At 51.5% G+C, this 13219-nt stretch overlaps 1 protein-coding gene across 1 annotated transcript in view; it reads right to left on the bottom strand.

Annotated features, from left to right (window-relative positions):
- Positions 1-13004, bottom strand: part of ASXL2 (ASXL transcriptional regulator 2) — a 69209-nt gene extending 56205 nt beyond the window's left edge. The window contains exon 1 of the mRNA XM_066547676.1: positions 12948-13004. Within this exon, the coding sequence (XP_066403773.1) occupies positions 12948-13004 (57 nt within the window). The remainder of the gene's footprint in view (positions 1-12947) is intronic.
- Positions 13005-13219: the final 215 nt, after the last annotated feature.

Raw genomic sequence — 13219 nt, 5'->3', positions numbered from 1 at the left:
GAAGCTTTTCTCCACTGAAGGAGAAGGTGAAGCTTTTCTCCACCGAAGGAGCAGGTGAAGCTTTTCTCCACCGAAGGAGCAGGTGAAGCTTTTCTCCACTGGAGGAGCAGGTGAAGCTTTTCTCCACTGGAGGAGCAGGTGAAGCTTTTCTCCACTGAAGGAGCAGGTGAAGCTTTTCTCCATTGAAGGAGCAGGTGATGCTTTTCTCCACTGAAGGAGCAGGTGAAGCTTTTCTCCACTGGAGGAGCAGGTGAAGCTTTTCTCCACTGAAGGAGCAGGTGATGCTTTTCTCCACTGGAGGAGCAGGTGAAGCTTTTCTCCACTGGAGGAGGAGGTGAAGCTTTTCTCCACTGGAGGAGGAGGTGATGCCGTTTTGGGCCGGGATCGGGTCCCTGACCCTGGCCCAGGAGCTGCTGCTGCTGCTGCAGCCTGGGGGAAGGAGCTGTGCCAGGGCCCTGGGTGCCCCTCCAGCCCCATCAGGACATTGTGGACAGCCCACGAGGAGCTCAGTGCCTCTGGGGACATTTGGGACAAACCAAAGGCTTCTCCCATTCAGAAAACTTGTACATGCTGGAGTCCAGCTTCTTTCCATTTTATTTTCCCTGGTGTGATCTCCACAAATAACCAAGAATCATTGAGTCATTTGTGTAGAGAAAGCAAGAAAGCAAGAAAGAAAAGAAGAAATTTCCAAGTGTCAGAAATCTTAAAAATTATAAAATATTTGTGTGTATGATATTTTCATTAATCCAGCACTGCCAAGTCCACCACTAAACCGTGTCCCTAATAGCCACTTTTATGTCATTTTAATACTTTCAGGAATGGTGACTCCACCACTTCCCTGGGCATCCTGTTCCAATGCTCAGCAATAATTTCTGTGGGAAATTTTTTCCTGCTATTCAATCTAAACCTTCCCTTGAGCAACTAGGTGTCATTTCCTCCTGTCCTCTAGCTGGGAGAAGAGAGCAAACCCCACCTTTTGACAGCTTTCTTTCAGGTTGTAAAGAGTAATAATAATAATAATAATAATAATAATAATAATAATAATAATAATAATAATGATGATGAGGCCCTCCAGGCCAAACAAGCCCAGCCCCTCTTTGTGCCCCTGGTCCTTTACCAGCTCTGCTGCCCTTCTCCAGAAAAGCTCCTGGCAGGGAGTTCAGGGACGCAGCCTGGCTGGGTTTGTGCCAGCTCGTGCCAAACCTTTGCCAGGTGCCAGTGAAGGTTTGGCCTTCCTCGAGAAATTAATGGGAAGCAAATTCAAGCCTCAGCCATTTGTCACCATCATTCCAGCACGGGTCCCCTGACAGAGTCACTCAGTAGATGTTAATCAAGTATTTTTCACCTTAAATCCAGTGACAGTGAGCAAATCACAAATTAAGTGGAGTGTGGGAAATTTGTAATTTTTAAATTTCCATTTAAAATGGAAAATTTTTAACACAGAGATTTTTTATTTTTTTTTACAAGGGGCAGTTAGAAAAAGACTTCTCCTAACATGTGTACATAATATTTATCTTTAAATAAATTTAAATAAATTTAAATTTTATCTTTAAATAAAATGGGTCACTATTTTTTGTTATAAGGATTTTAAGGTTAAACTATTTAATTAAGAAATGATATTTAAATTATTTTTACCTTTGCCTTAAGAACTAATCACTTAAAGTTTGCAATGTGGGGTTTTTTTGTCTAATTATAAAATATTATTTAAATTTATGAAGAAGGAAGAAGGTGAAGAAGGATTCGTTTTTGTTTTAAAAGTTTTATTTTGCTTTATATATATTATTATATTTTAAAGTTTTTAACTTAGTGATGTTATACACTTTCAATCAAATTATACACTCATAATTTTAGTGTTATTAATTAATTTTTGAAGAATTTTTTTTACAGCTTCAGATCAAATACAGTATTTTCTTGTGGGTCTGTGCCCTTCAGCACATAAAGTTTAAAATTCTCAGCATCCAGGACTCCAACACTCTTTGCTCTCCACTCTTACTCCTCCAAAGAGACCCACAGAAGCAGAAAAACTGAAAATCACAGAAAAAGCAAATCTACACCTCAAGCACTCTGGTGTGTCTGACATGTGCTGGGAGCAGCTGCACGGGAGGACCAGGCCACACTGGGGCTGCACAATCTGAATTTTCACAGCAACATCTCAGCCTGGGCCACACTGGGGCTGCACAATCTGAATTTTCACAGCAACATCTCAGCCTGGGCCACGCTGGGGCTGCACAATTTGAATTTTCACATCATCTCAGCCTGGGCCACACTGGGGCTGCACAATCTGAATTTTCACATCATCTCAGCCTGGGCCACACTGGGGCTGCACAATTTGAATTTTCACAGCAACATCTCAGCCTGGGCCACACTGGGGCTGCACAATTTGAATTTTCACAACATCACAACAACATCTCAGCCTGTGCCACACTGCACAATTTGAATTTTCACAACATCACAACAACATCTCAGCCTGTGCCACACTGCACAATTTGAATTTTCACAACATCATCTCGGCCTGGGCCATGCTGGGGGCTGCACAATTTGAATTTCCCTCTTTTCATAAATAAGCCATGGGAATAAACAACCCCAGGGGCTGTACCAGAGACAGAAAAAGACACGATGATTCTTTTGCTTCTGATGCAGAATCAGATGCAAGCACATGAGAGCAGGATGAAGAAGAAAGCCTGAACCCCTCTGAACCCCAACACCCTCCAAAGGGAGCTCAGAACCATTCCATGAGAGACTGGACAGAGCTCAGAACCATCCCATGAAATATTGGACAGAGCTCAGAACCATCCCATGAAATATTGGACAGAACTCAGAACCATTCCAGGAAATATTGGACAGAGCTCAGAACCATTCCATGTCAGAATGGACAGAGCTCAGAACCATCCCATGAAATATTGGACAGAGCTCAGAACCATTCCATGAGAGACTGGACAGAGCTCAGAACCATTCCATGGAATATTGGACAGAGCTCAGAACCATCCCATGAAATATTGGACAGAACTCAGAACCATCCCATGGAATATTGGACAGAACTCAGAACAATTCCATGGAATATTGGACAGAGCTCAGAACCATTCCATGTCAGAATGGACAGAGCTCAGAACCATCCCATGAAATATTGGACAGAGCTCAGAACCATTCCATGAGAGACTGGGCAGAGCTCAGAACCATCCCATGAAATATTGGACAGAACTCAGAACCATTCCATGAAATATTGGACAGAACTCAGAACCATCCCATGGAATATTGGACAGAACTCAGAACCATTCCATGAGTGACTGGACAGAGCTCAGAACCATTCCATGAGAGATTGGACAGAGCTCAGAACCATTCCATGAGAGACTGGACAGAGCTCAGAACCATTCCATGAGAGATTGGACAGAACTCAGAACCATTCCATGAAATATTGGACAGAACTCAGAACCATTCCATGAGAGACTGGACAGAGCTCAGAACCATTCCATGAGAGAATGGACAGAACTCAGGAGAAAGGCAATAAGGAAAAAGGACTTGGATTTTGGCCCTGCAGGTCAGATAAGGCAGAGGGAAGCACAGAACCCCCTGAGAGCACACCCAAGCACATTTAACAGCAGCTGATTTATTGTCCCAGCCACCACAGAGCTGTGACTGCAGCCACCAGGTGCAATTCCACCTCCTGCAGCTGCTGCCAAGGGGTGGCACACAGTGACCCATCCCTCAGGTCCCTGCCAGCCAGACCAACCCTGGGGTTTTACACCAGGAAACACCCCTGACTTGGGGTTTTAAAGTGCAAAAGCCTTGCCCTGCAATGCTCAGGGGCAGGGCTGAGCTGCCTGGGGAGGAGAGCACAGCCTGAGCAGGAGGAGCTGCCCCAGGGCTGCAGCAGCTCCAAAATCCCCCTGCAAAAATCCCATGAACCAAACTGGGACAGCTGAGCGATACCAGGGGTGACTCTCACAATTAAAAGGTAAATATCAAATATACATGTCAGGAGAAGTATTATACATTTATAGTTGTGTTTTACTCCCCCTGCCCCAATCCCATGAACCAGACTGGGACAGCTGAGCGATACCAGGGGTGACTCTCACAGTTAAAAGGTAAATATCATATATACATGTCAGGGGAGGTTTTATAGTTATCTTTAACCCCCTGCCCAAATCATATGAAACAAATTATGACAGATGAGCAACACCATATGGGTGACTCTCACAATTGAAAGGTAAATATCATGTATATATGTTAGGAGAAGTATTATACATTTATAGTTGTGTTTTACTCCCCCTGCCCAAATCACAGGAACCAGGCTGTGACAGATGAGTGATGCCATGGGTGACTCTCACAATTAAAAGGTAAATATCATGGATACATGTTAGAAGTTTTATAGATTTATAGTTATCTTTTACCCCCCCACACCAAAATCCCATGAACCACACTGTGACAGATGAGCAATGCCATGGCTGACTATCACAATTAAAAGGTAAATGGATACATGGTAGGAGAAATTTGATAGATTTATAGTTATCTTGTAGTCCCCCTGCCCAAATTCCTTGAACCAGACTGTGACAGATGAGTGATGATGCCATGGGTGACTCACAATTAAAAGGTAAATATCATGTAGACATTTTAGGAGGAGATTTATAGTTGGTGTTTTACCCCCTCTGCCCAAATCACAGGAACCAGGCTGTGACAGATGCCATGGGTGACTCTCACAATTAAAAGGTAAATATCATGGATACATGTTAGGAGAGTTCTACAGGTTTATAGTTATCTTTTACCCCCCTGCCCAAATCCCATGAACCAAACTGTGAGTAAATGCCATTGGTGACTCTCACAATTAAAGGGTAATTATCATATATATATGTTAGGAGAAGTTTTATAGAGTTATAGTTGTATTTTACCCCCTCCTGCCAAATCCCATGAACCAGACTGTGAGCAATGCCATGGGTGACTCTCACAGTTAAAAGCTAAATATCAAATATACATGGTAGGAGAAATTTGATAGATTTATAGTTATCTTTTACCCCCCCTGCCCAAATCCCATGAACCAAACTGTGACAGATGAACGATGCCATGAGTGACTCTCACAATTAAAAAGTAAATATCCTGTATATATGTTAGAAGTTTCATAGTTATCTTTTACCCCCCCTGCCCAAATCACAGGAACCAGGCTGTGACAGCTGAGTGATGCCATGGGTGACTCACAATTAAAAGGCAAATATCAAATATACATGTTAGGAGAAGTTTTATAGATTTAGAGTTATCTTTTACCCCCAGTGCCCAAATCACATGAACCAGACTGTGACAGATGAGTAATACCATTGGTGACTCTCATGATTAAAAGGTAAATATCATGTAGACATGTTAGGAGAAATTTGATAGATTTATAGTTATCTTTTACCTCCCCTGCCCAAATCCCATGAACCAAACTGTGATAGATGAGTGATGTCATGGTTGAGTCTCACAATTAGAAGGCAAATATCATGTATATATGTTAGGAGAAGTTTTATAGATTTGTTTTACCCCCCCTGCCCAAATCCCAGGAACCAGACTGTGAGTAATGCCATGGGTGACTCTCACAATGAAAAGGTAAATATTATGTACACATGTTAGGAGAAGTTTTATACATTTATCATTATCTTGTATCCCTCCTGCCCAAATCCCATGAACCAGGATGTGATGAGTAACACCGTGGGTGACTCTCACAATAAAAAGGTAAATATCCTGTATATATGTTAGAAGCTTTATAGATTTATAGTTATCTTTTACCCCCTTTGTGTTGTTATCAGGGGATGCCCTGGGTTTGGGAATTTGGGAGGGTGACATTGTCACTATGGCAGCACCTGACCTCCTATCAAGATTTAAGGATTTAAACTCCACCACTGGACAACAAAAAGGAGTCAATGGACACAACTCTGGGAGGAACTAAAGGGTTAAAAGGCAAAACCTCATTGTGTGGATGAGCACATGGTGGGAAAAATCCTCTGCTCCCAGAGCCTATTTTCTCTATTCAGTCTGCTGTTGTATTTTTGATAAGGCTTTAATAAACCTTTCAAATTTTTTAAAAGTGAGTAGCATTTCTCTCAAGACAGACCAAGCAAAAGTGTGGCTGAGCTGTGTGGTAAAATCCACACCTACAGCACATTGATGGCTCTAAACAAGGAAATTGTTCCCTGTGAAGGTGGGGAGGGGCTGGGAAGGAATTCCCAGAGCAGCTGGGGCTGCCCCTGGATCCCTGGAACTGTCCAAGGCCAGCTTGGACACTGGGGCTGGGAGCACAGTGGAAGCTGTCCCTGCCCATGGCATGAGGTCAGATTGAAGCTCCTTTCCAACCCAGCCTGTTCTGTGACTCTATAAAACACGAGGAATATCTTTGGGATCCTTCAGCAGCACTGAATCTCTCTCCTGGAGCACAGCAGTGGGGAAGAGCTGCCCACATTTCAGCTGGGATGAGCTGGGAGGGGCACTGGGGGCACACCTGGGGGTTCCCCTCCTGGCACAGCCACCCCTCCCTGTTCCCCCAGCTCCTCACACACCCACCCACCCTGCTCTGCACATCCCAGGGCTTTTCCAGCTGCTTTGACTGCCTGGGAAAGGTGGGCAGCCCTGCCAAGCCCAGAGCCAGGCCCTGGGGCAGCTGCTGAAGTGCTGTGCTGCTAATTGGACCTGTAATTACAATCAAAGCAGCCCCACCTAGGAAAAATGGGCTTCACTGAGCTCCAGCAGCCACCTGCACAGCCACAGCTGCAGGGGTGGCATCTGCAGCAACTCAGAGCCCTTCAAGAGGTTAAAATTGCCAGCAGGAGCAAAGGAACTTGGAAATTAGTGTTTCAAACAGCAGGCCAATAATGGGATTATAGTGACTGGAAGGAGGATTTTGTAGTCTGCTGGTTTGCTGCAGACATTAGAGGGGATTACACTTCCCCCTCACCCTTCACAAGTTCTGTGTCCACACAGGAACCATTTTTTAGCCCCCATTTGTTTGTTAGAGATGCCCAGGATGAGCTTAAAGCAGATTTCAGCTCACTCCAACTCCCAGGAGCAGAAGTACAGGTGTCAGAGGATGAAGCTGAGCCCACAGCTGCAATCTGGCTTTACTGGGAAGGGGCAGAATCCCAGGATCCCTGAGGCTGGAAAATCCCTCCCAGCCCTTCCAGTCCCAGCTGTGCCCAATGCTCAGGGCACTCAGTGCCACATCCAGGTGACACCTGCAGGGATGGGCACCCCAAACCTCCCTGGGCAGCCCCTGCCAAGGCCTGAGCCCCCTTTCCATGCAGAAATTCCTGCTGGTGTCCACCCTGAGCCTGCCCTGGCCCAGCCTGAGGCCATTTCCCCTTGTCCTGTCCCTGTTCCCTGAGAGCAGAGCCCGACCCCCCTGGCTGTGCCCTCCTGGCAGGGACTTGTGCAGAGCCACAAGGGCCCCCTGAGCCTCCTTTGCTCCAGGCTGAGCCCCTGCCCAGCTCCCTCAGCCCCTGCTGGGGCTCCATTCCCTGCCCAGCTCCCTCAGCCCCTGCTGGGGCTCCATTCCCTGCCCAGCTCCCTCAGCCCCTGCTGGGGCTCCATTCCCTGCCCAGCTCCCTCAGCCCCTGCTGGGGCTCCATTCCCTGCCCAGCTCCCTCAGCCCCTCCTGGGGCTCCATTCCCTGCCCAGCTCCCTCAGCCCCTCCTGGGGCTCCATTCCCTGCCCAGCTCCCTCAGCCCCTCCTGGGGCTCCATTCCCTGCCCAGCTCCAGCCCCTGCAGGTCTCTCCTGTCAGCACTGGATCTCCAGCACTGGAGGTGCCCCAGCAGTGGGGGGGGCACCTGATTTTCCTGAAATCCTTCAGGAAAAACTTGAAAAAATTCAGGAGAAATCCATCCAAGAGCTGCAGCTGCCTGGGGATGTGTGTGAGTGGAGTGAAGCAAAGTGCCCTTCTCCATGGCCGTGTGCCAGGGTCTGTGCCAAGTGCTGCCCAGCCAGGAGCTGTTTCCCTGGAAGCAGTGCCAAGGTGATTCCCTGGCAGCAGACACAGAGCTGTGTCACGTGCTGGGAGGACACCAGACAGTGCCTCAGTCCCCAGAGCTGTGGCCACCACCTGCCCTGTCCTTCAGAAACCTCTGCAAAGGCATTTTCCAGCTGGGACAGAGCAGCCCTCACCTCAGCTCTGGGGCTGCCTTGGAAATTCATCCCTGGCCACAGCCTGGGAACAGGGAAGGAGCTGTGATAATCCCCAGGGCCTTAAAAACAAAACAGAGCACCACCAAAATCCCAACAGAGCAACAAACAATCCCCTCCAGAAAAAAAATAACAAAAAAAAAACCCAAAACAAAACCCAGGAAGGCTTTCCCAGCTTCAGGTATGAGCTCATTCTGCAAGCTGGGATTAATCCCTGAACCTTCTGCAGCAGCACCTTGTGCAACACCTCCCTGAGAAGGGACAAAGCCTTGCCAGGCTCTCCAGGAGGAGCCTCCTGGGCTCCACAGCAGCCTCCAGACATTTGTCAGGAACAGCCAGGGAGGAGAGTGAGCTGTGGAGAACAGGAGGCACCAAGGTGATCAGAGGGAGCAGAGGGAGCAGCTCTGCTGGAGGAAAGGCTGGGAGAGCTGGCATTGCTCATCTGGAGAAGGGAAGCGCCAGGGTGACCTCAGGGTGGCCTTGCAGGGCCTGAAGGGGGGAACAGGAAAGATGGAGAGAGAGAATTTACAAGGGATGGGGCAGGAGGACACAGGAATGGCTCCCAGAGGGCAGAGAGGGATGGGACATTGGGATGCTGGCTGGGAGGGTGGGCAGGCCCTGGCACAGGGTGCCCATGGTGCCTCAGGTTTGGCTTTTCTATTTTTCACATTCTGTGCTGCTTTAGTGTGGGGTCTGGGCTTCATATTATGGGATGCTGAGCTCTGTGCACAGAGCAGGGAGACAAAACAATTCCTGCTCCAGCTGGGCACCAAGGACAAATGATCCAAATCTCAGCCCAAGAGCACAAACAGAAGAGAGAAAAACAAGCAGGGTGGGACTGCAGGGGCTAAAGCTGGAACTGGACCATGAACTGCAAGATGCAAATGGAGCAGAACTGATCCCAGTGACAGAGCCCGGGACTGGGTGTCCATTTTGGGACCATTTGGGTTCATCTTGGGTCCATTTTGGGACCATTTGGGTTCATCTTGGGCTCATTTTGGGACCATTTGGGTTCATCTTGGGTCCATTTTGGGACCATTTGGGTTCATCTTGGGTCCATTTTGGGACCATTTGGGTTCATCTTGGGTGCAGCCCTGGCTGGGCTCTTGTGCTGCCCAAGGTGGATCCATGCAGGAGATCCTTTCAATAAATCCCTGCTTTATTCTGTAGCTCTGGCCAGCCTCTGCTCCAGCTCAGCCTGCCCAAGGCATCACCCAGAGCAGCTGGGGCTGCCCCTGGATCCCTGGCAGCTCTGGGTGCAGGATCCCAGCCTGGCACAGCTCTGGGTGCAGGATCCCAGCCTGGCACAGCTCTGGGTGCAGGATCCCAGCCTGGCATAGCTCTGGGTGCAGGATCCAGAGCCTGGCACAGCTCTGGGTGCAGGATCCCAGCCTGGCACAGCTCTGGGTGCAGGATCCTGAGCCTGGCACAGCTCTGGGTGCAGGATCCCAGCCTGGCACAGCTCTGGGTGCAGGATCCTGAGCCTGGCACAGCTCTGGGTGCAGGATCCCAGCCTGGCACAGCTCTGGGTGCAGGATCCTGAGCCTGGCACAGCTCTGGGTGCAGGATCCCAGCCTGGCACAGCTCTGGGTGCAGGATCCTGAGCCTGGCACAGCTCTGGGTGCAGGATCCCAGCCTGGGCCTGGCACAGCTCTGGGTGCAGGATCACAGCCTGGCACAGCTCTGGGTGCAGGATCCCAGCCTGGCACAGCTCTGGGTGCAGGATCCCAGCCTGGGCCTGGCACAGCTCTGGGTGCAGGATCCCAGCCTGGCACAGCTCCAGCACTGGCACAGCCTGAACACAAACTGTGTGCTGCCCACCCCCTGAACCTGCAGCAGCTTTTCCCCTCCTGCAGGGGGTTTGGAGCTGCAGGCACCCCAGGCCCTGTCCCAGCAGGGGCAGCAGCTCCAGCCCTGTGCAGCTGCAGAGCAAGGCAGGAAATGAGAACAGGCTGTTTATCAACAGTGACTTCCTGCCCTCCTGGGGACCTTCCCTCACCTCCTGCTGCTCTGCTGCCCCAGCTAGCGGCCCCAAAGCTCTCCAAAGCAGTTCCAAGGGGTTCCCTCCTCTCACGGCCATGGCTCACCTCTGAGCTGCTCCAATGCATTCAGTTAACTCAAGAATAAATCATCTCAGTGTATTCTCATGAGCCAGAGCTGGAGGAGACCTAACCCCAAACTCCTGGCCAGGAGGACTAAAGTGGAGCAAGAACAGATCAGCACCAGAAGTTAATTATAAAAAACAATGGTTTTGCTGCTTTAGCTGCCTCAACCACCTGTGAGCACCAGTGCAGAGGTGAGAGAGCAGGGGAGGAGGCACAGGGGAACAGAAAATGCAGCTGGGATGACCTGAGGCTGCTCTGCAGCCTGGGGAGCTGGGGAGTTGCCCAGGACAAGCTTGCCTGGACAGTCAGGTCTGTGAGGAGCAGCTGAGGGAGGTGGGAAAGGAGCAAAGGAGGCTCAGGGGGCCCTTGTGGCTCTGCACAAGTCCCTGCCAGGAGGGCACAGCCAGGGGGGTCGGGCTCTGCTCCCAGGGAACAGGGACAGGACAAGGGGAAATGGCCTCAGGCTGGGCCAGGGCAGGCTCAGGGTGGACACCAGCAGGAATTTCTGCATGGAAAGGGGGCTCAGGCCTTGGCAGGGGCTGCCCAGGGAGGTTTGGGGTGCCCATCCCTGCAGGTGTCCAGGGAAGGCCTGGATGTGACACACTCAGAGCTCTAGGCTGGGGACAAGGAGGGGATCAGGCACAGGTTGGACTCAATGTCTGGGAGCTCTTTTCCAGCCTCAGGGATTCTGGGATCCTGTGACTCCAATCCAACTGGCACCAGCAGCAAAGTGGGTGAAGAGCTGCACCTTCACAGCTGAGGAGGGAGGGGTTGTTCCTCCTGCCAGGGAGGAAAAGGGCCCTTTTGGGATTATCCTGGAGAATTTGGACATCAGGAGGAATTTCTGCATGGAAAGGGGGCTCAGGCCTTGGCAGGGGCTGCCCAGGGGGGTTTGGGGTGCCCATCCCTGCAGGTGTCAGGGCACAAGGTGGGCATTGGGCACAGCTGGGACTGGATGGGCTGGGAGGGATTTTCCAGCCTGAATGATCCTGGGATTCTGTGAAGTTCCAACAACCTCTGCCTGGAGCTTTTTGCAGTTCAGAGCTCTGTGAATGACCTTCCTCAGGCACTCAGTGATCATTTGGGGTCGTTTTCACCAGGTGGAGCCCCCAGCCCTCTGCACTGCAGCAGCTGCTCTGGCCAAGGGGAAATGGCCTCAGGCTGGGCCAGGGCAGGCTCAGGGTGGACACCAGGAGGAATTTCCCCATGGAAAGGGGGCTCAGGCCTTGGAACTGCTCATGGAGGTTTGGGGTGCCCATCCCTGTGTCCTGGATGTGGCACTGAGTGCTCTGGGCTGGGGACAGGGTGGGGATCAGGCACAGTTGGGCTGTGGCCCAGGGACTCTTGGGGTCACCCCAGAGCCACCTCAGAGCTCAGTGAAGGAACCTCCACACAGAGGGGACACCTGGAGACATTCCTGAGCTCAGGGACAATTTTATGTCACCTTCCAAAAGCAGAAGGCCAAGGCACCTGAGAGCTTTTACCTTCCCTAGCACAGCTGTACAACCTTCCCTCCAAGGCCAGCACACAACAAGAACCCCAGCCAGGATTTCTGCCCCAAAACTCAGCCAAACCTCAGGGAGACTGGAGCTGGAGTTTGACCAGAGTCCTCTGGCACTGCTGCTGAGCACACAGATCTGCCAGAGCTGAGGTTTTGGCAGGGATTTGCCCATCCTTTCCTCCTTTTTCCAGGCTCTGGGCAAGGTGCAGCCTGCAGGGGTGAGAGGGTTCAGTGTAGAATAAGTTTAGCCCTTAAGTGGATTCTGGAGGGGCTCAGTGGATGGACAGCAGTGCACAGAGGCTGGAAAAGAGCTGATCCCACCTCCACCCTCCACTGGAGACCCTGCCGCTGCTCTTTCAAAAGAAACTGTTAAAATTACACACAAAAACACACGCAGAGCAACTGCCTGCAAGCCAGCAAATTATTTCTTAAAAATCTCTAACTGCACTGCGTCTCCTGAACACAGCAGCTATCCTGATGCCTTCCACGCAGTAAACACGAGGTCCAAGTGAATTTATTTATTAAAATATCCCTTGCAAGTCTCAGCCGCAGGTTTCTATTTACATTTGCTTCCCAGCCAGACTTTTCAAGTCTTGTTTGAACAGATCCCTCTTCCAGGAGGGTTCCCAGAGCCTCAGCTCCTCCTCCTCTCCGTGAGGGGGATTTATCCCGACCTGGGAAGGGCGAGCGGAGCTCTCAGAGCTCAGCGTTTCGCACCTGTGGAGTTTCCTCTCTCATTCCCGTCCCATATTCCGAACTTCCCTTTTCTTCACCCTCCGTGCCCGGCCCTCACAGGGACCGCCAGCGACAGGAGGGCGACAAACCCCGTCCCGCTGGGACACCGGGAGATAAAAATTCACTTTTTAGCATGTGTAGCTCTGCCTGACCTGGAGCAGCTCAGCGCCTGAGCGTATCCAGCTGCACGGAAAGCACCGCAAACACCGAAAAACCCCCTGTGCCTCTCACTTGCTGGCGGCTCTGACTTCCACCCTCGCTCTCCACAGCAAATCCAAGCGGCAATCCCTCCCCCGCGCCGCTTCCCGGGGCAATCCCTGCCGGGAAGCACGAAACAACCGGAGCCCCGGTCAAAATAACCCCCGCGGCTTTGCAGGCGGCCGGGCAGGCCCCACGGCCCCCCCGAGCCCCGGCGGGAGCGCCCCGACCCGCCCCGCGGCCTCCGACCCGCCCCGCGGCCCCCCCGCGCACCGTCCGGGCGGCCTCTGCCCAGGTCCTGCCCTTCTTCTTGCGGCCCTTCTCCCTCATGTCGGACGCGGCGGGGCTCGGAGCGCTCGGGGGGTGTCCGGCGGGCGCGGGGGGCGGCGGGGCGGGGGCAGCGGCCCCTTAAAGGCGAGCGGCGCCGAGAGCGGCGGCCCCAGCGCCCGCCGCCGCCGCCATGTTGGCTCCGGCTGCGCACGGGCCGCGGTCATGTGACCCCGCCCGCCGGCCCCGCCCACGGCGCGGGGAGGGGCGGGGCTTTG

The sequence above is a fragment of the Molothrus aeneus genome, chromosome 3 (genome assembly GCF_037042795.1).
Source record: "Molothrus aeneus isolate 106 chromosome 3, BPBGC_Maene_1.0, whole genome shotgun sequence".
In the NCBI taxonomy this organism is placed as follows: domain Eukaryota; kingdom Metazoa; phylum Chordata; class Aves; order Passeriformes; family Icteridae; genus Molothrus; species Molothrus aeneus.
Note: the sequence above shows the minus strand (reverse complement) of the source record. Positions and strands in the feature narration are given on the sequence as shown.